Genomic DNA, 27,169 nt, shown 5'->3' with positions numbered 1-27,169 from the left:
AGTAGGAAAAAATAGCAGCAACCTACATAAAAAAGGATTGTATCCTCAATATATAAAAAGCTTCTGAAGCTGGGAGTGGTGGCCCACGCCTTTAATCCCAGCACTCGGAGGCAGAGGCAGGCGGATCCCTGTGATGCTGTGAGTTCGAGGCCAGCCTGGTCTACAGAGTGAGTCCAGGACAGCTAAGGCTACACAGAGAAACCCTGTCTCTAAACACTGCCTCCCCCCCACCCAAAAAAAAAAAAAGCTTCTGAAATGTAAGACAACCCAAATTTTAAGACACAAACGAACGCAAATTCCTGTACTGAGATGACGCCTATTTATTTGTGTGGAGAATTCTGAATGTGAAGTCCATTTTGAGTGTGGGCTGTGGGACAAGCCCTCATGTCACAGACTGACAGAGGAGACCTTCTGCCCTCAGGTGTGGTCAAAGTCTTACTTCTAAAGTTTTATCCCAACACATGGACTGCCCTACGCACATAGCCACTCCCTGACGTGCCCGGGCAAGAGGCTAAAATCTATAGACTCCAGTCTGGCCTCAAACTAGGGACCTTCCTGCCTCAGCGTCTGGAGTGCTGGGATTACACATCAACATCACAGCACTGCACCCTGCAGCTGAGCAAAAGGCAGCTGCACAAGGGCTCCAGATGGTTGCCATGGGCTGTGGTCTCTCCAGCACAGAATAAGACTACCTTTTGTGTGACCAGGGGATATGAATGTGTAACAACTGAGCGCACAGGTGTGTGTGTGCGTGCGCGTGTGCATGTGCTTTCATTTTCAAAGCAAGAACTGACCAAAAACTATCACTAATTTGGGGGAAGTATTTTTAAACATACTGTCTTAAAATTTTTCCACTACTACCTTGGAAGTATTTTATACAACTAAAAATAGCTATAAAAAGAAAACCACTCATTAGAATCAATACTACCTTGGAAGTATTTTATACAAATAAAAATAGCTATAAAACCAAAACCACTCATTAGAAAAGGCTGATATTTAATAATTCAAACCTTTACGTTTTTAATTTACCTGTGTCTGCTCTAAATTTTTCTTCCATCTTTTTCTTCAGAATTTGCATTTCTTCTAATAATTCTCTGTTTTTGGCTTCCGATTCCTTTAGTTTGCTGAAATAAGTAAATAGCTGTAAGTGCACTGAGTACGTGTTTTACGGTGTGTTAGAGAAGGAGGCGGGCTCTCCTGGCTCCCTGAGAACGGCTGATGACATGCCGGGCCTCCCATGCAGCACAGCACAGACAGTTCAGAAGCATGAATTCAAACACAGAATTAATGTCATGGTTAAGGGGCTGTGGGAGCGCAAGTCTGTTTCCCCAGCAACCAGCAAGCAGCGACGGAGGATCTAGACAAGGCTCTGGCCTACAACAGACTTGCCTTAACACCAGTGAAGCAAAGGCATCTAGATAAGGTCCTGGTCAAGGACAGGGTAGTTCATTAAGCTGAGGGTGAGTATCTGACTGTCGCCCTGGAAAAGACCTTCCCATGACTGACACCAGGGGAACTCACACGAGTGTGGGGGCCCCGAGAACCTGGCTCGTAAGTACGTCTTGTCCCAGGACAGAGCTAGCAACATAAGATCTGGCCGGGAGGGCAGGACCCAGCCGACTTGGCCACACGTTATCAAGAGGACACTGAGCACACGACCTCGCCTCCATTGAGCTGCACCTGGGTCTTACCGCCTGTAGAACAGCAGTAACAAGGTCTACCTCACTGGGACGTATGATGGTCACAGGACTTAATCCAGGCTACTGCAAATGCAAGGCGGCTCGCTACCCCTGACCTGACCCCCACAATCAGCCCTTTATGACTTTTGTATAGTCCAGGATGGCCTTGAACTCTGGAGTGCCGGGGTCACAGGTGTGCACCGAGGTTCCTCACTATGGCCTGAGAACACTGAACTGTTCCCTGTAGGAAAGGTGCAGGCGCTCCGGCTAGCTTGCATTAAGAAGCACCGTGTGCTATAAACCTTTCATTTCTAGTCACCCTGACTTAGGGACCCTGTGTGCTCCTCTGGAATGGCAAATGCTGTCCACTGATTTCCCAGGTGAGGAGAACAAAGTGTGGACCAGCTCACGGGCATCCTCCAAGGCCACACAGGACCCCAGCTCCAGGACACCCACCTTTCAAAGGATAAGTTTGTATCTTTGATCTTCCTTAGCTCCTCCTGAACAAGCTGTTTGGCCCGGATCTCCGCCTCAAGGGCAGACTGCAATTCTAGCCGTGCAGACATGTCCAGCTTCTGACTCCGTCGAACTTTCCAAAGTGGATCCTTTGACATTGGTTAAAATAACAAACATACACTTTAAATTAATGAAAAAAATAAAATTTACTTAATACAATGAATATAAACAGGTAACTCACATTTTCAGTCTTACACTTTAGTACTGTATTTACAAATTAACTTTCATCAGTCCTGTTTGTAGTTTTAATATTTGCAATTTTTTTCTTTTTGTAGTGCTGGGCAAGGGCTTGCCAGGTAAGTGCCCTAGGACTGAGATGAATCTCCAGCCATTATTTTTTATAATTTTGTTTACTATGGGTGTATGTGTGTTCATATGGCCACGTAAGTGCAAGTACCCACAGGGACCAGGGGCACTGGATCTCCTGGGGTTGGAGTTACAGACAGTTGTGAGCGTTCAGGCCAGGGTGCTAGGAACCAAGCCTGGGTTCCATGGAAGGTCAGCGCATCTCTGAACCACCACCTCTCCAGCCATTCATAGAGGTCCTTTGAAAGAAGAGCTTAAGCTGGGTATGGTGGGACTTAATCCCAGAGTTCAGAAGGCAGAGTTCGAGGCCAGCCTGTCTACATAGCAAGTTCCAGACCAGCCAAGTTACAAAGTAAGACTCTGTCTCAAAAAACTAACAAAACTTTGAGAGACTCTCATATGTAGCCCAGCTCCCAAGCGGGCTATATATAGCTGGTCTTAAGCTCCTAACCCTCCTGTGCAGCTTGCAGTTTGAGGACTGTAGGTGTGCATCACCACACTTGGCTCTGCTTAATTTTTTTCTGTTCTCTTTTTCATTCTGAGCTGGAGAGATGGCTCAGCAGTGAAGAACACTTCCTGCCCTTCCAGAGGATCTGAGTTCAGTCCCCAGCACTCACTGGGTGGCTCACAACCATCTGTAACCCCAGTTCCAGGGGCTCTAACACCGTCTTCTGACCTCTGCCAGCACTGAGCACATGTAGTGCACATATATACATGCAGACAAAACATTTTTATTTGTGTGTGTGGCTGTGCCATGGGACACATGCAATGGCCAGAAGGAACTGTAGGGTGGGAGGCACACTCTTTTCACTGCAGCTTGAACTCACACCATCAGACTCGGCAACAAGAACCTTTACCTGCATCTGGAAGTGGCTGTTTCTCCAGCACCTCTACTTAGGTCTTTCCTTCCTTCCTTCCCTCTTTCTTTCTTTCGTTCTTTCTTTTTTTGAGACAGTGTCTCTCTGTATAGCCCTGGCTAGCCTAGAACAGTTTATGTAGACCAAGCTGGCCTTGAGTTCATAGAGATCTTCCTGCCTCTGCCTCTTAGGTGATGGGCCAAAGGTGCACACCATCATGTCTGCTGTAATTTTAAAACAGAATAAATCTAATTTTTGTGGTACCGTTTCTGTGTGGGTTCACTGGATATTTCTAAACCACATGGGGGTCTATTAGCTTCTCCCCATATGCTGAAACATTTTGCTACTTCTTCATCCTAGGGCCTGTCATTACTAATTCCTACTTACACTAAAAGGCTAAAATTATTATGAGGAAAAGAAGGAATACAGGAATAACCTGCTAGAATAAAGACGCCACAGTGGATAAAGTAAACCAGCTTTTCCTCAGTGCAAATAAACGGAGTCAAACCTGTACATGCAAACACAGCCAGGACAGAACAGGGGAAACAGGACATACATTTGGAGTTTTGTTTTGTTTTTTGAGACAGGGTTTCTCGGTATATACCTAGCTGTCATGGAACTTGCTCTGTAGACCAGGCTGGCCTAGAACTCACAGAGCCTTTGCCTCCCGAGTCCTGGGATTCAAGGCGTGCGCTACCAACACCTGGCAATAGAATATATTTACAGAATATTCTTTAACTTCTTTAGCATTTTATTTGTTTCTGCTGCGTATGTTTGCACATGGGTGCGAAGTACAGAGGTCAGACGTTAACTCCGGGTATTGTTCACGAGTTTCCTCCCTTTATTTTCTGAAAAGCACCCTCTCACCATCATCTGTCCTCCCAGTGAGGGTGACAGGGGCAGAGGACAAGACTGAAGTTTTTATATTTGCACAGCAAGCACTTTACCAGCTAAGTTATTGCCCTAACACCAAACTGACTCAATATTCTAATTCATGTTTCTTAATCTAGAATCTACTATAGGGCAAAGTGCATGGCGGCTTTCTGACTGCGGCAGAATGGTGCAGTGGTGGCGCAGGCTTTAATCCCAGCACTTGGGAGGCAGAGGCAGGCAAATGTTTGGGAGTTTTAGGCCAGCCTGCTCTACAAAAAGAGTTCCAAGACATCTAGGGCTGTTGTACAGAGAAATCCTGTCTTGAAAAGCCAAATAAAAAATAAAAAGAATGATCTTAAATTGCTGCATTTTGACAAAAATGGAGAAAAGTGGGACGTGACCACAGCTAGCAACGGTCAGCACAGGTCTTAGCTGAGTACCTCTCCTTGTGCCCCTGTCATCCCCCAACCCTGCCCCTAAGAAAATAGCCCTTCAACTAGGATAAAATGTGAGCCGACCTTTTATCACTTATACACACACAATTCTACTCATAAATGTATAGTCTTGAGAGAGATGCGGGCGGGAGCGATGCGCCAGCAGCTGAAGGCAGAACCTGCTCCCGCACAGGACGTAAGTTCAGCTCCCAGGGCTCTTTTTCAGATGTGCACAGTAGTTTGTAATTTCAACTCCAGGAGGCTCTGATGCCTCCGGCCTGTAGGAACATCTATATTCCCATGTGCTTAGAAGTGCGTGCCCACACACACACATAAACACACACACTCACTCACCCACATGCACATACACCCGTGTATACACACACTTGCACACATGTGCACACACACACAACTCACATTCATACACATATTCATACATGCTCACACACACACATATACCCACACATGCACACTTCACACATGCTAAAACAAATGCATACATACTCACATGCAAACACACACACACACATACACACATACACACACACACACACACACACTGAGAAAGGAAGTTTGGGAGTTGAGGGTGGCAAGAGGACCCCGAGTTTGAAGACAGACTGGTCACACAGTGATTTCTAAGTCAACCTGGGCTACATCACAAGTTGACAACTGAAGAAATCACTCCATAAGAAGCCTGGGTTGACAGAGGCCAGGTGTCCCCCAAGCGGCACCTGAGTGAGCTATCTAGGAGAAGCCAACCTTTAGACAGCATCTTACCAGTGTCCTTGATCCCAAACTAGAACTTCTCAAAGTCTCAAGCTCTTCGGTCATCTTAGAAGCAAGGGCTTGAAGGTAGCCCCTGGCATCTTTCTCATCGCTGACCCTACACAGGGGACAGGTGTTTGTCTTATGAGGATGAGCAGCATCTGCCTTCCCCAGGCACTGTGGCAGAGCACCAGCTGCGTCCACAGCACAGACTGGCTCTGCCCCCTTTAGGGTCTCCCCAGTTGTGTGCACATCGGCCATGGACATTCCCCACTGTGTCACCCACCCTGAGGAGCATAAACAGTTCAACCCAAGTCCTAAGGGGTGTCCCCACCACTAGTTGACTGCTTCCAGAGGTAGGAGTTCAGGCAAACAGCAGTGAGGTGTATTCCAGCCTGCGGCAAAGCGTGCAGCCGAGGCAGAAGCCTTTCACGCCCCACTAGCACGTACCACTGAATGATCTCGGCGATCTGTGCTTCCCAGTGTGCGACCGACTCCTTCTTGGATGCCAGATCCTGCAGCTCATCTTCCAACTGTCTATTTTGGGCTGTTAGTTTATCCACAAAGGAACAAAGCTGAAATTAAACAATGCCATCACATCACATGGCTGCTGGCGCCTCTTCACTACGCAGCGTGGTGACACCGGCTCTGCGGTTCATCAGCACTGTGGACTTCACTGTTGCTAACCCGAGGAGGAGCAGCTTTCGACAAACCAGACACCCCACTTAAAGGACGACATGTATCATTTCATCTGAATATTAAAATATTTAAAATAGGCGCTACGCTTCCAAAAGACCCAAGTGAAACAACAGCTACCTCCCCATCTCCCCCGAATGGCAGTGTGGACATCAAGTCACCTTTTCATTCTCAGCTGTTAACTTCTTGTTCTCATCGAACAGCATGGCTCTTTCTCGCTCGTACTTGTCTCTTACGGTACCTACCGCCTCCTCCAGCTCGCTGTGCCTGCGCGGGTGAAGGAGAAAGCTCAGGCGCACGCCTCAGCCTGGCGACACCTTCCGCCTCTCACCGGACACCGCCAACACTTACCGTTCTCGCTTTGACTTTTCTAATTTATCTTTCAGTACTAAGACTTCTTTCTGCAGGGTCAGCTGGTGGCTCTCCGAGTCCTGCACCTCCTTCTTCACGGTCTTCACTTCCAGCACGTGGGAGGCCTCTCGGCGCACCAGCTCCTCCTCATAGAACAGGACTTTCTTCTCAAGCTCCGACTTGATTTTGGAGATCTCCTGCTGGTGCTCCAGGGTGGAGCCTGGCCCTCGGCCTCCCTGCTTCACCTTCAGATAAAGGTCGCAATAAGCTGACAATCTGTGTCCTCCCTCAAGGGCCATGGTGCCTTCTCCTTCTCTCTACTTGCTGGCCTCTGCCATCTAGGACTGCACCAGGCACAGCAGCTGACGTGGGAGAGCTTGGGGACAGACATGTGACTGGCGTTGTACTGCAGCGTCATGCTGTTTACTCATTCATCCACCAATACTCTTAGAGTGCTGGCTCCTTGTCACAAACCTTCCAGCGACTGAGGTGACACTGGGGCACTGGGAGGTGGTGACAGCAAACCATTAAGTAGGGAAGAAGAGTGGCGGGACACAGGTAGGCGTGCCACCATCTTGCCTGTGGAGGCTTTTAAGCACAGGCACGCTGGCATGAGGATGAACTTGGCCCACTAGGAAGGCTGACATGGCCGCGGAGGGCTGCAGGGAGCAGCTCTGACTCAGGCTGAGCACACTGCAGACCAGGTCCAGAGGGCACCAAAGAAGGGGTGTAGGCCCCCGATAGTCCTGCTACAGCCACTGCTGGCTGTGTGTGAGGGGTGTAGGCCCCCGATAGTCCTGCTACAGCCACTGCTGGCTGTGTGTGAGGGGTGTAGGCCCCCGATAGTCCTGCTACAGCCACTGCTGGCTGTGTGTGAGGGGTGTAGGCCCCCGATAGTCCTGCTACAGCCACTGCTGGCTGTGTGTGAGGGGTGTAGGCCCCCGATAGTCCTGCTACAGCCACTGCTGGCTGTGTGTGAGGGGTGTAGGCCCCCGATAGTCCTGCTACAGCCACTGCTGGCTGTGTGTGAGGGGTGTAGGCCCCCTGATAGTCCTGCTACAGTCACTGCTGGCTGTGTGTGAGGAGTACAGAGAGGCAAAGAGGTAGCAAAGAGAGTCTCAGGAAATGGTGGTGGTAGCAAAGACAACTGTGGGCACATGGGGTTCGAAGGAGAGGATATCATCACTACTACAAGGGCATGGAGGCCCAGGCCCCCAAGAGTAGGCCACTCCTCCAAGATCACGCACGACAGTTCCTTCTCTTAGCCTTCTTACTGCCCTCTGACCCCATCAGCTGGTCCTAGGTGATGAGCGGCTTGCCTTTGTCACATCAAAAACAGGACATGGGCTTGACATGGCTTTTCCATAACTGAGCATGACCAAGTATAGGAACTCAGGACAGGAAGGAGGCATCACTGCTAACTTGACAATACTGACCACAAACACCTAAAACTTTTATACAACAAAGAAATGAACTTGGCTTTTATAATGAAAACTGTTGAAACAGCAGCGGCCACATCCTCCACTTCCTCTCATACATTACTTCCTGGAAGTTGCCCTGGGAGACCCTGGTCCAACAACCATGCCTGGCAGACAGTGGCCGTGGCCACTGGGAGGGCAGCCTCACCTTGAGGGCCTCGAGCTCGCTCTCCATCTGCCTGCAGAAGCTCTCGCTGTGCTCACGCAGCTTCCGCTCTCTGGAGGCCTCGGCAGTCGCGTCCTCGAGCTGAGACTCCAGCTAAGGAAAAGCACATCAGCCTTTTGTGAAACAGAACGGGCCCCAGGGCCGTGGTGCAGCAGGTCCAGCAGAGTCTCTGTACAGTCTTAACTTGACCAGAGTCACCATGAGTTGAAGGCTGAGTCAGGAATGGCTGACTATGACCACTGGTAATGAAATAAGCCTGCATTCTAGTTAAGCAGGTAAATTTAGAGTTAAATTCAAGAGAAGCTCCCAATTTGTGGAAACAATCCTGACATAGGAAGGTATAATTTTTAAAATCTGTTTTTTCTTTTAAATGAAAAATTCAAACATCCTCAAAACAAGGAGAGAAACCCGCACATGCCCAGGATCCAGTTTGACAGGGGACAATAAGCTAAAGACCAAGCTTGTTTTTTTTTGTATGACCAAATTCTCAGGTTCTTTAAAACAAAGCCCAGGTACCCTGTCATTTCATCCTTAATTCTCAGGAGTTCCACTAAGGTGTAGTTAGCTCACTGGCCCACCACTACAAACACATCTGGGTTATAAAATAAACTAAGAAAACAAAGAGGTATTTGGGGCTAACAAACGGCCTGAAAATGAAGGACCGAGATGGTGCGGTGCCAGGCTGTCCATGTTCACGTCCACCATGGCCATTTAACAGGACTTACAAGCAAGTGCTGCTTAGCGTGCACTGCCCATTACTGCAGGACAGCCAGACCACCCAGGGTAACTGAGGGCACCTGAGTCCCAAGACAGCACCAGAATACCAAAACTCTTCCTTTTTCAAGTACCTAGCCACTAGACAGGTGATTTTTTATATATTTTACTCACAGTCCTAAAACCAGAAGGCACGTGCCCCTCAGCCTGATGACTTGATTCTGATCCCCACGACCCACATGGTGCAAAGAGAAAAGTGACCCTGCCAGTTGTCCTCTGACTGCCACATCTCACACCCAATAAATAAAAGTAGAGAAGAGCTACCTCCTTCCTGAACTTCTCAGATTTGCGGATGTCCTGCCGCATGGAGTCAATCTTCTGCATGGCCACGTCCATCTCCTCCTCTTTGTCGCGGAGCTGACGGGACAGCTTCTGTTTCTGGGACCTGAGCTCCGCCATGTGTTCGTTGAGCTCTGAAAACTCTTGCAGGGCCCGCTTGCGCTGCTGGTGGGCATCTTTCAGTTCTTTGGTCTGGGATTTCAATCGCTCTGAAGCTTCAACCAATTGCTGAAGCAGAAGATTTCTGTAAGTTTTACATTTGCTCTACAAAGACTTGGAAACCCAGAAGCTGTGTTTTGTCATATTAAAGTTAAAAGATTCCAATGCTGGTGAGTGATTATAGTCATGGGTTTGCAAAGTGCTCTTGGGAACAGGCTGCCCTACAGGATATGGGTACTCACCACCTGAGCCAGTCCCTCTCACACACAAGCATCCTCACACAGTCCTCCTTACACACAGTCCTCCTTACACAGTCCTCCTTACACACAGTCCTCCTCACACACAGTCCTCCTCACACACAAGCATCCTCACACAGTCCTCCTTACACACAGTCCTCCTTACACAGTCCTCCTCACACACAGTCCTCCTCACACACAGTCCTCCTTACACACAGTCCTCCTTACACACAGTCCTCCTCACACACAGGCCTCCTCACACACAGTCCTCCTCACACACAGTCCTCCTCACACACAGGCCTCCTCACACACAGACCTCCTCACACACAGGCCTCCTCACACACAGTCCTCCTTACACACAGTCCTCCTCACACACAGTCCTCCTCACACACAGGCCTCCTCACACACAGGCCTCCTTACACACAGTCCTCCTCACACACAGGCCTCCTCACACACAGTCCTCCTTACACACAGTCCTCCTCACACACAGTCCTCCTCACACACAGTCCTCCTTACACACAGGCCTCCTTACACACAGTCCTCCTCACACACAGGCCTCCTCACACACAGTCCTCCTTACACACAGTCCTCCTTACACACAGGCCTCCTTACACACAGGCCTCCTTACACACAGTCCTCCTTACACAGTCCTCCTTACACAGTCCTCCTCACACACAGTCCTCCTTACACAGTCCTCCTTACACACAGTCCTCCTTACACAGTCCTCCTTACACACAGGCCTCCTTACACACAGGCCTCCTTACACACAGTCCTCCTCACACACAGTCCTCCTTACACACAGTCCTCCTCAGAGTCCCCACCCCCCAAACCCCCCAGGCCTCCTCACAAAGACAGGCTGTGCTACCTTGTGCAATTCTTCTTTCTCCTGCCGCACCAGGCGGTACTGCTTTTCCAGGCCTTTCAGCCGGTGTGTGGAGTCCTCATGCTCCTGGCGAAGTGCCACTGTATCCTCGAGCTGCCGCTCAAGCCTGTTTGAATCTGGACAGAAGAGAAATGAACTGTGTTCCTCTATGGACCGTGACTTTCCAGTGGCTGACTTAATGACCTGAACGTATCGTCACCAGTTTCCATTTATTTACTTTATGTGTTTGTGTAGTGTGGGCCCATGTGTACACCACAGTGAGGGTACGGAGGTCAGAGGCCAACTGTGGGCAGCAGAGACTGAACAGCAACTGTCAGATTTGGGGGCTAGCACCTGCTGCACCTTCTTGCCAGGCTCACAAGGTCTTCGTTCCGAAGCCTTCCCACTTCCTTACACACTACTTACAGCCTCCCAGTATTTGCCTGCTCACATTTTATATTATGCTTCTGTTTGACTCTGGAGACTCTCTGCCTTGTCTTAACCCGCTGTCATCCAGGCAAGCATGGGCCCTTCCCCAGGGTGTAAGGCAACACTCTACTTAGTGAATAATGGACTCAGATCCCCCCACCCCCCCCATTTTTAAAAATCAGGACGGTGGGTCTGATCAGAAATGGAGAGGACGACCTTTGAACATAGCCTGGAGACGGGCTGGTGGAAGCCTCTACCCACAGGGGGTGAAGGGATGTGTTCAGAAGTGATGTGAGCCTCAGAAGTTTTCAGGACCAGGAACCATCAACAGAATTGGATGGTGCTGGAGAAACAGCTCAGCAGTTAAAAGCGCATGGTCCTGCAGAGGACCTGGGTTTGGTTCTGGCTCCTAGCACCGCACGGTGGCTCCCAGCTGCTTCTAACTCCAGTTCTAGAGCACCTGACCTCCTCGTCTGACCTCAACAGGTGCCCCACAAGCAGAGTACACATACAGATACAGGCAAAACACTCATACACATGAGCTAAACAACTCTTTAAAAAAAAAGGAAGAAGAAAGTGGTGGAGGTAGGAGGCTGAACCCCTAGAATTCTGAGGCAACAGCCAGGCAAGTGAAGTCAAGGGAAAAGTAAGAGTTTATGGAGAAAACTACATTATCAAAGCAAGTAAGGTAGGAACAGCTCTGAACGTGGACAACGTGCCACAACCCTTCACAAGCGTGCAAATGCTTTAGCTTTTCCCTACCTCCCCAGTTAAAATAAAGAGCAAGAGGCTGCCAGTCAGAGCACTTACCTGCCATTTTATTCTTCAAACGTTCAATTTCTTCATTCAGCCTCTTGATTTCTCTGTCTCGGTTTGAGTTGCCCAGGGCCCGTGTGGAACCGTGAAGGGACTGGACAGTCTGGGTGGACTCTAAGGGAGGCAGGACACTGAGAATGCGAGCCGTGTGTGCACGGCAGGACCCTCGCCCGCAGCGGGCCACTCCAGGCACTCACCCTGCAGCTTCCGGCTCAGCTCCAGCTTCTCCTGTTCCAGCCTTCGTATCCTTCGCTCATAAGCTTCGATCTGCAAGCTGTTCTCCAAATCCCGCTGCACATCTTCATCTTTGGTTAGCGTATTAGACTGCATCATGCTCTTCAGAGAGCCTCGGTCAGAAAAGCAGCTGCAAACAGCGACAGACTTTCTTAGCTACTGAGAACTGGCAGTGGCTTCATTAGCATTTAGAGGCTTTCTGGGATGAGAGTCTTTTTAAAGTGGCAAACAAAATACCTGTGAAAAGACTTCATTGTGTACCCAGCCAATGCTGGACAAGAGCCTCCTGACTACAGGTGACTGGGTGGGGGTGGGGGGGGGTGGGAGCCTGAGCAGGACACAACAGGGGACGGACGCTGACTTGGAAACTACTGCTCACTTTCAAATGGAAAAGAAAACTAAGGCATTTTGCCTAGTGAGTTGGGTTTACAACACTGTGATGTGGTACATGATCAAACTCACTATCGTGGCCTTTACAGAAAAAGCCAGCCGCTGCTGCTCCATGCCTACCCCACCCCTGGGCCTCTCCCGGGAGCGATGTCCCCCCAGCACTCTCAGGCTGTGTCTACTCCTCTGAGGAGTGATGAGAAGCATCAACCCAGCCGTACCTTTCCGTCGTAAATGTGAAACCAATGAACGGCAAATGCAATCCAGAGAAGCCGGTGTGAGAGCCAGGAGGTAATATTTCCTACATAAGCACACAGAGAACACAAATGAAATGTATCTTCCTACAAATAAGCAGCACAGTGCCACAAAACAAGCAAACAAACACCCTGAAAAACCTCTGTTACTGTGTCACCACCCTGAGCTCCAGCTGTATAAAGCGCAGCAGCAGCAGCAGCAGCAGCGTGGGCTGGCAGGGCGGCTCACCAGGTGGAGGCTGACAGCACCTGGAGCCACGGCAACAACGAAGCTGTGGCACAAGAGTGAATCTAACACTGAATAAAAAGGTACAAGATATGGGAAAAAAAAAAGCAAAGTTGTTTCATGTGTGCGCCACAGGAACATGTTTTTGTTTGTTTGAATCAGAGTGAGCCATCATATGTTAAAAGAAGACGAAGAACTAATAAGCTAAAGGCTTTAAGGCAAACTTACAAAACAATGTAATTTTTAGACAAGGTCTGACTGTGTGCATGTGGCAGGCCTGGAATTCACTATGGAGACTAGGCTAGTCTTGAACTCAGAGGACCTACCCGTCACTCTGTCTCCCAATGATGCTGGGACTGAAGGCGTGTCAGCACACCCAGATGCTTTAATTCTTATTTTAAGTGTGTGTCTCTGCCATGTGTGTGCAGGCATGTGCAAAGACCAGGGAAGGCGCTGGAACTCCTAGAGCTAGAGAGCCAGGGTGCTGGGAGCAGAACTTGGGCTCCTCGGGAAGAGCACCAGGAACTCCCTCCAGCTTCAGTTCTGCAATGTCCAGCCTCGTCAGGCGAACAGCAGGAAACACTGCTGTACTCAGACCCACCAGGAAGCGAGCCTCGGTTACGGCACTCACAGTGTTTCTCAGCACATCATCGTCCACATCGAAGTTGGAAGTGTCAGAAGGACTGCTCACGTCGGGAATGTACGGTGCCTCTAGGTTTCGTATATTTTCCCAATTTAGACCTTCAAAAAACGCATGTTTTTTAAAATCCTCTATTCCATTCTGCCCGAGCCGGCGTTCTCTGCTGCAGATCAGTCTTTGAATAAGGTCTTTTGCTTCTTCAGAGACGTCGGTGACGTGGGACGGGAACTGAAACCGCTCCTGGGGAGGAAAGGACAGCCCGAGGGCACAGTCAGGAAAGCCTGAGGGGTGCAGAGGGCAAGGAAATAATCTCACTTCACAATTAATCAAGTGTGAGACAAAGCTCGGGAATTACCCATGAGACAGGGCTTCTCTGTGTAGCCACGGCTGTCCTGGAATCATTCTGTAGACCAGGCTGGCCCTAAAGTCACAGAGATCCACCTGCTTCTGCCTCCCGAGTGCTGGGATTAAATGCATGCGCCACCACGGCCAGGCACCATGGCTCGGCTAAAGCAAGGGAATCTTATTTCCAAAAAGGCAAGTAAGAAAAGCATCCCCTTTGGGCCTGAGAGACAGCTCAGTGGGTAAGTGGCACTTACTTGCTTTGCAGCCTGGCAAAAGAAGTTTGATCTCCAAAACCCATGTGAAGAGAGGAGAGAAAGCCACAAAGTTTCCCTTTGGCTTTCAACATGTGCTGCAGCACATGCACTCACACACATGTATCATACACACATAAGTAAATCACTGCTGACTTGTCAACTATTGCCCACAAGTGGGGTTAGATTTCTGGCTCTCAAAACAGCAAGGAAGGTATACACCTGTGCTGTGGGGACTCCGACAGCATGGCCTGCTCAGGGCCTGGCCAGCACTGCACCTTAAACAAGAAAACAGAAAAACAAAAACAAAAAAAAAACAGAAAAAAAATTTTACAAAAAAGCTGGGCATTGGTGGCGCACACCTTTAATCCCAGCACTTGGGAGGCAGAGGCAGGCAGATTGCTGTGAGTTAGAGGCCAGCCTGGTCTACAAAATGAGTCCAAGACAGCCAGAGCTACACAGAGAAACCTGTCTCAAAAAACCAAAAAAAAAAAAAAAAAAGAAAACAGCGTCGTTTCCACACAAACCATATGTTCCTAGGTATCAGGGACAAAGAATAGATTAAAACTCCTAAAGTACTGAATCTGTACCCTGACCGAGAGAATGTTTAGTTGTATCCTTACAAAAGGGATTTGTTTTTAAAAAAGGATAGAACTTACACTCACCATAAGAAACACATATCTGCGTGTGACAGAAAACAAAAAAACAAAAAACACCAAACCCGCATGAACAGAAGCCCATTCACACAGCGCAGGGCTGGAGGGCTGAGCTGTCGTGCAGCACCACATACGTGAAGGAGCTGTGTCTGCTCCACACTCCACAGGGCTGTGCTGAACGCTCAGAGAATGGCCTCAGAAGACACCCGCACAGAAGTCCTGGCAGTTACTGTAACGGCAACCTTCATGCCACAAGAGCAGCTCTCACTATCTGCTGGAGGCGCGCGCGCGCGCGCGTGTGTGTACATGTGTGCGCGCGCGTGTGTACCTCAACACACACACACACACACACACAGACGCACATGCACCCCAAAGGTCCACACTGGGGGGTCTTCCTCAATTACCCTCCCTCTTTCTTTCTTTACTTATTTATTTTTGAAACCGTCTCTCACTGACCCTGGAGCTCGCTGACTTGTCCAGACTGGCTGGCTCCAGGGCCTGCCCAGCCCTCCACAGGGCACAGCTGTGCGCTTCAAACCCAGGTTTGCATGCTGCACACAAGCACTGATGGACCCATCGCCCCAGCCGGAAGATAGTCTAAGCATAGTTTTTACTTTGATTTGAAATGAAATATAAAGCAATTTGCTGTTTTTATGTTAATCTGCTCCCAACATGAGCAATTAATGGGAGACAGTGGCTGAAAGACAGGTAACAACATGTGACTCTGTTTCCTGCACTCAGACATGCCAGGGCATGTCTGTGCAGGAGCAGACAGGAAAAGGAACCCTACCCCACTGGGGTACAGGCCAGGTGTGCAGCTCTGTGGAAGGCAGCCATTGAGCGTGTGCAAAGAAAGCCCTGTGCTCAACCAAGTGTGCACTGTGGAGTGGTGATGGAGATGGAGAAAACAAGGAAAACAATGTCAAAGTGAAAAAACAAAGGAACACACTGGGGTCAGGGAAGAAATAAGGATGCGCTGTGTGGGGCAAGCTCACTGTGACTGACTGTCCCTGTGTGAGGCAAGCTCACTGTGACTGACTGTCCCTGTGTGAGGCAAGCTCACTGGGACTGACTGTCCCTGTGTGAGGCAAGCTCACTGTGACTGACTGTCCCTGTGTGAGGCAAGCTCACTGTGACTGACTGTCCCTGTGTGAGGCAAGCTCACTGGGACTGACTGTCCCTGTGTGAGGCAAGCTCACTGTGACTGACTGTCCCTGTGTGGGGCAAGCTCACTGTGACTGACTATCCCTGTGTGAGGCAAGCTCACTGTGACTTACTGTCCCTGTGTGGGGCAGGCTCACTGTGACTGACTGTCCCTGTGTGAGGCAGGCTCACTGTGACTGACTGTCCCTGTGTGAGGCAAGCTCACTGGGACTGACTGTCCCTGTGTGGGGCAAGCTCACTGTGACTGACTGTCCCTGTGTGAGGTAAGCTCACTGTGACTGACTGACTGTCCCTGTGTGGGGCAAGCTCACTGTGACTGACTATCCCTGTGTGAGGCAGGCTCACTGTGACTGACTGTCTCTGTGTGGGGCAGGCTCACTGTGACTGACTGTCCCTGTGTGGGGCAGGCTCACTGTGACTGACTGTCCCTGTGTGGGGCAAGCTCACTGGGACTGACTGTCCCTGTGTGGGGCAAGCTCACTGTGACTGACTATCCCTGTGTGAGGCAGGCTCACTGTGACTGACTGTCCCTGTGTGGGGCAAGCTCACTGGGACTGACTGTCCCTGTGTGGGGCAAGCTCACTGGGACTGACTGTCCCTGTGTGGGGCAAGCTCACTGGGACTGACTGTCCCTGTGTGGGGCAAGCTCACTGGGACTGACTGTCCCTGTGTGGGGCAAGCTCACTGGGACTGACTGTCCCTGTGTGAGGTAAGCTCACTGGGACTGACTGACTGTCCCTGTGTGGGGCAAGCTCACTGGGACTGACTGTCCCTGTGTGGGGTAAGCTCACTGTGACTGACTGTCCCTGTGTGGGGCAAGCTCACTGGGACTGACTGACTGTCCCTGTGTGGGGCAAGCTCACTGTGACTGACTGTCCCTGTGTGGGGCAAGCTCACTGGGACTGACTGTCCCTGTGTGGGGTAAGCTCACTGTGACTGACTCCCTGTGTGGGGCAAGCTCACTGGGACTGACTGTCCCTGTGTGAGGCAAGCTCACTGGGACTGACTGTCCCTGTGTGGGGTAAGCTCACTTTGACTGACTGTCCCTGTGTGAGGCAAGCTCACTGTGACTGACTGTCCCTGTGTGGGGCAAGCTCACTGTGACTGACTATCCCTGTGTGAGGCAGGCTCACTGTGACTGACTGTCCCTGTGTGAGGCAAGCTCACTGGGACTGACTGTCCCTGTGTGGGGCAAGCTCACTGGGACTGACTGTCCCTGTGTGAGGCAAGCTCACTGTGACTGACTGTCCCTGTGTGAGGCAAGCCCACTGTGACTGACTGACTGTCCCTGTGTGGGGCAAGCTCACTGTGACTGACTGACCCTGTGGGGGGCAAGCTCACTGGGACTGACTGTCCCTGTGTGGGGTAAGCTCACTGGGACTGACTGTCCCTGTGTGGGGCAAGCTCACTGGGACTGACTGTCCCTGTGTGAGGCAAGCTCACTGGGACTGACTGTCCCTGTGTGGGGTAAGCTCACTGTGACTGACTGTCCCTGTGTGAGGCAAGCTCACTGTGACTGACTGTCCCTGTGTGGGGCAAGCTCACTGTGACTGACTATCCCTGTGTGAGGCAAGCTCACTGGGACTGACTGTCCCTGTGTGGGGTAAGCTCACTGTGACTGACTGTCCCTGTGTGAGGCAAGCTCACTGGGACTGACTGTCCCTGTGTGGGGCAAGCTCACTGTGACTGACTGTCCCTGTGTGAGGCAAGCTCACTGGGACTGACTGTCCCTGTGTGGGGCAAGCTCACTGGGACTGACTGTCCCTGTGTGAGGCAAGCTCACTGTGACTGACTGTCCCTGTGTGAGGCAAGCCCACTGTGACTGACTGACTGTCCCTGTGTGGGGCAAGCTCACTGGGACTAACTTTCCCCGGGGGCATTGGAAGCCAGTGTCCACAATGACCTCCCTACACCACTCTGAGCTCTTCACACTTGACAGTCACATGAGCACATGGTCATTCCACACAAGCCTGCTTCTCTTCCAGAGAATCCAAGGCAGTGAGTACAGGCCCTGTCAATTACACAGGAGCCACCACTGAAGCATGCCTTCCTTTCTGCCCCATGTGTGCAGCAGGTTTGATGGTATCTCAAACCTCTGCCCACCTTTCCCTGTCCCTCCACCCCTGTGGTCTGAACACCATTAGCCTCCGACCACCTCCTCAACACACACACCAGCCCATGCAGGCACCAGGACAGTACACAGCCTCTCACCTCATGGTTCATGATCTTCCCATAGGTCTCCACCAGAGACTCTGCGTAAAATGGCGTTTCTCCATACAGCATCTCATACATGCAGACGCCCAGAGACCACCAGTCACACTCAGGCCCATATTTGCCCATGCCATCCTCCATGGCCTGCAGGATCTCTGGTGAGATGTAGTCAGGTGTGCCCACAGCCACAGAAGACTGAACCTTGGGGGGGAAAGGGGTAAGGAAGAGAAACAAGAACATTGTTAACTATATATTTCTACCACTTTCCTTAGAATGTGGCAGTAACCGAGAACAACATGATCATCAGGAATCAAAGACCAGATGATTCAAGACCCAACACATACAAGTACTCTCGCAGCCTCCACGCTGTGATGTTCCCAGTGGGCCTGGGTCCCCTGAGGCATCAAATCCACACCTGATGCCCATGCTCCCAGGGTGGCCCAGGGGTGGGCACTGTGCCCAGGCTAGCCCTTGACTTTCCTAAGGAAAAGCTCCTAAAAAGCCCCCAGGGGCTGTAGCTGCCTAGCATAGCCTATCCTGTGTATCTACAGGGAAAACTGGCAATTTGGCCCAGCATGAACTGGGTTTCCAAGATAAAGACTTTTGTTTGGAAGTCTGAGAGAGAATCCTCCCTCATGTCACGTCAGCAGACACACACCTGAAGCAGAGGTTCCACTCCGGAAAGCTGCTATCAGGGAGTGCCAACCAATTAGCACAGGAAACCAAGCGAGGGTTAGATGACCAGATGAGACACAGCACAGCAGTGGCCACCACAGTGGCTTAGGCAGGAATGGGGCACTGTCATAGGCCCATCTAAGAAGAGAGCAGACTCTCTAGGGTCCCCTTTGGAAGGAGCAACTGAGGACAAGCGTGCCCGGGGTGAGCAGTGTAAGAAGTATTACTCTGAGTGGACAGCAGGGATTCTGCCCAGCGCTTTTCAGCACAGCAGGTCATAGACAGCCTGCAGTGGCTGCAAGCAGCAAGGTGGTGGTGAGGGTAAGTGTCACTGTGGTAGGGTGACACTGTGAACATGTCCAAGGACACTGCTCTCTCATCATCAGAAGCATGGGTTTGGCTTGGACCATAGCACCAATCTGCCAAGAAGTCAAGGTGGGGTCGAAATTTAAAAATAAAAAAGTGCAGTGCAATGGAGAGCACACATGGCACCACTGCCTGTGCAGCAGTCAGCTGGCGTCTGTATGGCCTGTGCAGCACAGTCAGCTAGCGTCTGCGTGGCACGGTCAGCTGGTGCTTGCCCATAGCTGCTTGAAAACATGCTGGTAGGACATGTCTGGCCATCCACGTTCGGGATATCTGGCATCATACTTAAGTGTAGAACTTAAAGGAGCAAAGCTTCCTTGTAGGGCTGCAGGGGCTGCTGTGGCCACAGGAGAGAATGCAGTGACACATGGTGCAGTTAAACAGGGTGGGGAGCTGGCCAATGAGGTAAGACAGACCAACTACTCACAGGCCACTTAGCTCCAGTGTTGATCTGACCTGGGGCACCAGCTGAGCCAAGCACCCTCCTGCCCCCCAAGAGCACGGCAGCTGGTGCTCACAGCGCTCGGTACAAAGGAGCCCAGCTTGAGAAAGCCCACTGGCAGAAAGCTACCTGGAACAGGAGGGAGCCTGCCACTCCCAAAAGGACAGAGTTTTTCAGAGGAAAGGGCTGCCTCACCTGCTGCAGGAGGTCTGAGGACCCTGACAAATCCCAGGGGCACCCGAATGCCAACACAAGAACAAAACAGAAGGGCCAAGGACAGTTGTGCAGGTAGCTGCTTTCCTTACAACACTGGGAATCTGAAGCTCTGCAGTTTCATCCCACATCGTTAAAGGAAGTGGGGTGTGTGTGTGTGCACGTGCACAGATGGGGGAGGGGGAATGAAAACAACGGAGGCACACCCCCTAACCCCAGTGCTGGGGAGGCAGGGAGAGGTGGATCCTGGGGTCACTAGCAGCCAGTAGAACCCAGTCTGTAAGTTCTGGGCCATTGAAGGACCTTGTCTCCAAAAAACAATGGCTTCTGAAGAACGACACCCAAGGCTGTCTTCTGGCCTCCAAATGCATGCACACCTGTACTCTCACATACACATCTGCATATACCATGCACACCTGTACTCTCACATACACATCTGCATATACCATGCACACCTGTACTCTCACATACACATCTGCACATACCATGCACATCTGCACACTCACATACACATCTGCACATACACATGATTTTTAAGCTTTAAAAAAATTCCCCAAATAGAAAATTTCAATTGTCTACTAAACAGATTCATTTTCTTAATTCAATTAATAAGCCGGGTTTTCTTAATTTTATATCAAACTGAACACTTAACCCCCTTTTAACTACAGGCCAAACTCAAAAGCAAATGACAGTCTTCAACAACAACAACAACAACAAAGATACCTACAGTTCCATCATCGTTCATCTTCAAGCAGGATCCAAAGTCAGCCAAGCGGATATGTCCATTCACGTCCAAAAGGACGTTGTCAGGCTTAATGTCTCTGTTGGTGAAATAAGCAGAGTCACGTGAACTGTCGCTGTGGGTGGGACAGGCAAGCAAAGCATCTGGAGCAGCGCTGCCAGCACTTTCCTCCCAGCAGCACCTCAACTCCTGTCACTTGCTCCCTGGCTATGGTTCCCTGAGTAGCTCCTGTTCCTGAGGAGGCTCATCAGGCCACAGGGTCAGAAAATAGCATATTAGAGTTAGGGAGATGGCTCAGAAGTTAAGGGTACTTGATGTTCAATCTTTGGATCTCACCAACCACAATAGCCAAGGGTTCCACAATGCCTGGAAATCCAGCTGTGAGGGATCTGATGCTCTCTTCTAGCCTCTGTGCTCACCACCCTTGCCCCGCCCCGGCCCTCAGGGGAAAAAAAAAAAGACATCCAAATAGCAAATGTGCAGCATTGTCTCAGATGGCACCACACACTGTAGCCTGGGGAAAGTGCTGTGGAGAAATATAACAGAAGAGGTAATGGAGGCAGGGGAGATGTGGGGCAGACTGCTGCAGGCTAGAATCTACTCTGTACAGAGGATGAACAGCCTGTACACAGCAGCTACCACAGCAAATGGCACAGTCACATAGCCAAGGCAAGCTGCTCAAAGCCCATGCTGTCAACCGCCTTTCTATACACCCAAATGCCCGGCTGAGGCCTATTTACAGCACTAAGAGTAAGATCATGACAGACTATTTGCTCGTCTGTTTCCAGCAGCACCATGCATAGCAGCGTGTCTGACATCCACAGCAGGGACCAGACACAGACTGCACTGTGTGGGCCCCGCAGGGACCCCACTGCAGCCTCGTGGGAGAGCCCGCAGGGACCCCACTGCAGCCTCGTGGGACAGCCCCGCAGGGACCCCACTGCAGCCTCGTGGGAGAGCCCCGCAGGGACCCCACTGCAGCCTCGTGGGAGAGCCCCGCAGGGACCCCACTGCAGCCTCGTGGGAGAGCCCGCAGGGACCCCACTGCAGCCTCGTGGGAGAGCCCCGCAGGGACCCCACTGCAGCCTCGTGGGAGAGCCCCGCAGGGACCCCACTGCAGCCTCGTGGGAGAGCCCGCAGGGACCCCACTGCAGCCTCGTGGGAGAGCCCCGCAGGGACCCCACTGCAGCCTCGTGGGAGAGCCCCGCAGGGATCCCACTGCAGCCTCGTGGGAGAGCCCGCAGGGACCCCACTGCAGCCTCGTGGGAGAGCCCCGCAGGGACCCCACTGCAGCCTCGTGGGAGAGCCCGCAGGGACCCCACTGCAGCCTTGTGGAAGAGCCCGCAGGTACCCCACTGCAGCCTCGTGGGAGAGCCCGCAGGGACCCCACTGCAGCCTCGTGGGAGAGCCCCGCAGGGACCCCACTGCAGCCTCGTGGGAGAGCCCCGCAGGGACCCCACTGCAGCCTCGTGGAAGAGCCCGCAGGGACCCCACTGCAGCCTCGTGGGAGAGCCCCGCAGGGACCCCATTGCAGTCTCGTGGGAGAGCCCCGCAGGGACCCCACTGCAGCCTCATGGGAGAGCCCGCAGGGACCCCATTGCAGCCTCGTGGGAGAGCCCTGCAGGGACCCCACTGCAGCCTCGTGGGAGAGCCCCGCAGGGACCCCACTGCAGCCTCGTGGGAGAGCCCCGCAGGGACCCCACTGCAGCCTCGTGGGAGAGCCCCGCAGGGACCCCACTGCAGCCTCGTGGGAGAGCCCTGCAGGGACCCCACTGCAGCCTCGTGGGAGAGCCCCGCAGGGCACTGTAGCCTCATGGGAGAGCCCCACAGGGACCCCACTACAGCCTCGTGGGAGAGCCCCGCAGAGACCCCACTGCAGACCTAGCAAAGGAAAGCAATTCTTACGAAGAAAGAGTCAAGGCAGGAGACTAGCACAACACATGAGGCCAAAATAAACACCCTCACACAGGCACGAAGGAGAGTAGCAAAGCAGAAAGGTGAGGCTGGAGGGTTAGGAGTCTGAGGTCAGCCTGAGCTATATTGTCAGACTAGAAGGAAGAAGGGAGGGGAAAAAGAAAGGTGGCAAATATGTGTGTGTGTGTGTGTGTGTGTGTGTGTGTGTGTGTGTGTGTGTGTAAGAAGGGAACTAAAATGCCATAGCAGAAAAAAACTTGAAGAAGAAGAAGAAGAAGAAGAAGAAGAAGAAGAAGAAGAAGAAGCAGCAGCAGCAGCAGAAGCACTGTAACCCCAAATGAATACTAACTTAGGAGATACTCAAGGGAAATAGAGTTTAAATCAAAACCTAATGAAAAGCAGTGACGGAAGGAAGACCAGGACGACATGGAGGAGGAGGAGGAGGAACAGGCGCACAACGGCGCTGAACGCTGCAAAGGAACCAGATAATAAAACAAGACCCTCATCTCAAATAGAACCCAAGCACATCGTGCAAGTAAAGATGAATCTGGTGAGGGCCCAGAGATTTAAAAAGGCAGTGTCCTGTGTCTGTAGACCAGGGCAAGGGAGACTAACATTATATGGAAAACGTAGATTGCCCCTGGAAACAAGCAGCCAATCAGAGGGCAGTGGAGAACTTCCTTTTGGTAGAAGATGAACTAGAGGGCCTGGAACCAGAAGTCCACCTATGCCTGCAGCGAACCTCCCGGGGCCAGGCAGAACCAGTTGGGGAAGAGACAGGCGCAGAGGAGACATAAGTACACAAGGTCAAAGTGCCTCCTGCACAGGAAGTGCAGGAAGAGCCAAACAGAAGCATTGCTGGGCGACCTGGTTCATCGCTGTCAGAACTGATGGGCAGTGTCTGCTGAGAGCAAACTGAAAAATGCTTAACTCTAAAACCAGTGGACCAGCCACTCCTGGTTCTAGTATAAAAGAGTAGGGTACAGTAGTCTTTAAAACCACCAAGTTTTGGGGCTGGAGAGATGGCTCAGTGGTTAAGAGCACTGCCTGCTCTTCCAAAGGACCCGGGTTCAATTCCCAGCACCCACATGGCAGCTCACAACTGTCTGTAACTCCAAGATCTGACACCAACACACATAAATTAAAATTAAATAAAATATTAAAAACAAAAACAAAAAAAAACCCCACCACCAAGTTCATAAAAACCAAGGAGAGGATGAGGAGCCATTCCAGATTTAAAAGACCAGGCGATGGGAGGTGAGTGTGATCCTAGACCTGCCTATCACTGCAGCACTGTGGTGGTCTGAGCTGGTGCTGGGGGAGGGTTCGGAGGCGCGGCCTTGCTGGAGAAAGTGTGTCCGCGGAGGCAGCTGCGAGACGCTAGGGACAGCTACTTCCAGCTCCCTCCTCTTTCCGCTTCATGCTTGCGGTTCAATACATGAACATTGACTTGGGTTCCTGGGCCCCAACTCTGCCACCATGGACTCTTAACCCAAAAGAAACTTTCTCTGTCTTAAGTCGCGTTGGTCACAGTGTTTTATCACAGTGACAGAAAATAACTAAAATAAGGATCAAGTGCAACACGACACATTAACATCAGCGAGATCAAGTTCCCCTTGCTGGGCGCAGCGGCGCAGCCTTTAACCCCAGCACTCCAGAGGCAGATGGAACTCTGTGAGTTTGAGGCCAGCTTGGTCTACACAGGAAGTCTAGGACAGCCAGAGCTCCAAATGAAGACTCTGTCTCAAAACCAAATCAACATCCTAAAACATCTGACACACACAACAATGTGTTGTAGGATGGCTCCTGAAAAATACTGTGCAGATCTGTGTGCACACCCAGGGAGAGGAGAAACAGACAACTGTTAGCAAGGCATGAAGCTGGGCGGATGATCTTCTACTTCTCTGACAACCATTATATGAACTGGAAATTACTTCAAACATTTGTTTCAGAAGGAAATTTTAGAGCTTGGGGTATAGGCCAGCAGAGCACTTGCGGCCATGTGTGAAAGCCTTAATTCAATCTCTAGGAAAAGATAACAAAGATTACATACAGAAGACAGGTGTGACAGTGACACACCTGTCAGCTCAGCATTAGGAGGCTGCAACAGAATCCCAGGCTCCAGGCAAGGCCTTACCTCAAAAAACAACACACAAAGATAATTTACATTTCTAGGGTCCTACTCTAGTGGTCTCTTGCCACATACAGCTGTTCATATTAACCCAGGAGCCAGTTCCGTGAATAAAGGAAATGGTCGTCAGGCCAGAGGTCCTAAGTCTGATCTCCGGGACCCTCATGACAGAGAAACGACTCCTGCCACCTGTCTCTAGCTTCCATTTGTGCGGCACCTGCACTCACATGTAAATAAACAAGTAAGGCAATGGCTTAAGAGGTGTCTCAGTCAGGACCAAGTACTACACACTAGCTAGCAATGTCACCGTTAGTCCTAAGGCCTGCTGGGTCAGGCACTGCCCTCTCGCTACAGAAGGAAAATGGCTCATGGCTGCTGTGCTGTCTCCTCTCCTGGGCTATGTGGTGTTACCTACCTACCAATCTACAAACCAAATTCCTGTTGACCAGCAGGTGAAGGACAGACTTTAAAACCAAAAGGATGACTGTCTTGATAAGCCCCCGGGATTCAGAGGGCATTGCTTCCCATGAGCGACGTCAAGCCCTGCAGAGAGCACCGAGGGCTGCAGTCCACCTCCAGAACTTGTACCTGGCTAGTTAACGCCTTCCGATGAGTTCCTCCTGCTTCGTCGTCTGCTCTGCTGCCCTCCCTCACCGTGTTTTCCTAGGCTCCTTTGGCATCTGGGTGTCCATCAACCTGCCTGTATGATCTCTACTGCCTTGGTCACTGGCTGTTCTCACCCTGCAGTGCCCTGCCCCTCTAGGTTCCCAGAGGCTGACATCTTAGGAAGGGGCCGTGTACACTGTACTGGGTGCTTCTGTGCCAGCAGCCGCTGTGAAGTCGCAGGAGTCCAGCTGTGAGGAGAGGGCAGTGCACAGTTGTCACAGCCCCTAGAGCAGCAGTTCTCAGCCTTCCTAAGGCTGCGACCCTTTCATACAGCTCCTCATGCTGTGGGGACCCCAACCATAAAATACTTTCATTGCTACTTCAATAGCTATAATTTTGCTACTGTTATGAATCATAATATAAATATCTGAATGAGGCCCCTGTGAAAGGGTCATTTGACCCCCAAAGGAGTTGTGACCCAGAGCCACAGGGGAAGAAAAGGGAGCCAGGCTGCGGCCTGATCTGCTGAGAAGTTCACCATCTGTATGCCCAAGAGACACACTGCTGACACTGTCAGATAACTTTTTCAACTTCCTAATAGAACATCTACCTGAGACAAGTAATGAGCCCTGCACACATGGCACACATAAAGACAGGCAGGTGCACACACACACACACATTGATAAAAGCAAACAATTTGAAAAAAGAGAAAAAAGGAAGTTTTCTAGATAGAAGAAAGCACACAGGAATAAACTACTTAAAATATAACCTAATTAAGATCCCTAGAGGCTGCAACAAATGCAAAGATAGCTCTGTCTTATGAAGCAGGCAGAGTTTTGTCACAGAGACAGAGAATAAAATCTAAATGCTAAGGACCAAAGAGGCTAGTGTGACAGCTTGGGGGCACGAGCCTGGCGGCCTAAGTTCTGTCCCTGGAGCCCACATCAAGCTGGAAGAACCGACGCCACAAAGTTGCCCTCCGACCTCCACAACTCGCCCCTGCCCCCAAACACCCCCCCACATATACCCCAGAGAGAGAGAGAGAGAGAATGAATGTGCGCGAGAGCGTGTTAAAAAAAATCGTCGGGGTAAGAGAGATGGTTCCATTAAGAACACTTGCTACTCTTCTAGAGGACCCAAGTTTGGTTCCTAGTACCCATGTTGGGCAGTTCACAAGCACCTGGCATCTGCAGGCTTCCATACACACATGCTGCACATACATGGCACACATGCATAGATATGTACACATACAAATAATTATTGAAAAGAAAAAAGAGAAAAACCAAATCTCTGCTGCACTGGCCAGGCCTGGCGGTACACACACCTATACCCCACTACTCAGGAAGACTGCACATGCCAGGCCTGCCCGGGCAACTGATAACACTGTGTGGGTGGTACTTCAGTGGGAGATGGTGCAGCTCTCCTTTTGATCCCCAGCAGTGAAAAATACTGACCGTAATCCGAGAACCGCAACAGCATGCAGAAGCAGGCATACCCATAGCACAGAGCACATGCGTGGAGGAGACACCCCCATCAATCTCCGAACTAAAGTGAGCACTATACACTCTGGGGCAGCTCCTGTGGGTACCCTGGGGCCAGCACCACCCTCTGGGACCTGTTGCATTCCCATGATGCAGCACTCTCAGTGAAATGGGAAAGCTTGGTGGTGTGCAGCACCGCAATGTATGCTCAGGCCACACAGGCCCTGGCTCTATCCCAGAAACACAGGAAAAGCACAGAGCAAACTAACACCAGAGACCTTCATCTTTGCAGAGCTTTGAGCCAGAAGGAAGACATAGGAGCTGCAATGTCAAAATCCGAGGAAGTGATGTGCAGCCTGACACTCTCCCCAGTGGGCCCGAGTCACCAGTGTAGATGGAACAGAATACGAGACCTCATGGTCCCCTTCTCAAGAAACCACCACAGGCAAGAATGAGCCACACAAAAGGAAGACAGGCTGTGATTTCAGAGATATGAGACCGCCTCTCCACTCAAAACACTCTCCAGGGATCAGCCCAGGGGAACAGAAGAACAAA

The 27,169-nt window shown here is 51.1% G+C and overlaps 1 protein-coding gene across 1 annotated transcript in view; it reads right to left on the bottom strand.

The window, feature by feature from the left end:
• CDC42BPB (CDC42 binding protein kinase beta) overlaps positions 1-27,169 on the bottom strand; it is an 89,553-nt gene that overhangs the window by 20,483 nt on the left and 41,901 nt on the right. Inside the window, exons 6-20 of the mRNA XM_084793469.1 lie at positions 20,468-20,561; positions 18,045-18,245; positions 13,409-13,657; positions 12,519-12,598; positions 11,874-12,040; positions 11,671-11,790; positions 10,435-10,568; positions 9,160-9,402; positions 8,104-8,214; positions 6,478-6,722; positions 6,288-6,393; positions 5,881-6,005; positions 5,443-5,548; positions 2,136-2,284; positions 1,030-1,124 (exon numbers count right to left, since the gene is read on the bottom strand). Of these exons, the coding sequence (XP_084649595.1) occupies positions 1,030-1,124; positions 2,136-2,284; positions 5,443-5,548; positions 5,881-6,005; positions 6,288-6,393; positions 6,478-6,722; positions 8,104-8,214; positions 9,160-9,402; positions 10,435-10,568; positions 11,671-11,790; positions 11,874-12,040; positions 12,519-12,598; positions 13,409-13,657; positions 18,045-18,245; positions 20,468-20,561 (2,225 nt within the window). The remainder of the gene's footprint in view (positions 1-1,029; positions 1,125-2,135; positions 2,285-5,442; positions 5,549-5,880; positions 6,006-6,287; positions 6,394-6,477; positions 6,723-8,103; positions 8,215-9,159; positions 9,403-10,434; positions 10,569-11,670; positions 11,791-11,873; positions 12,041-12,518; positions 12,599-13,408; positions 13,658-18,044; positions 18,246-20,467; positions 20,562-27,169) is intronic.

The sequence above is a fragment of the Acomys minous genome (assembly GCF_964271855.1).
Source record: "Acomys minous genome assembly, chromosome: 8".
Classification (NCBI taxonomy): Eukaryota; Metazoa; Chordata; class Mammalia; order Rodentia; family Muridae; genus Acomys; species Acomys minous.
Note: the sequence above shows the minus strand (reverse complement) of the source record. Positions and strands in the feature narration are given on the sequence as shown.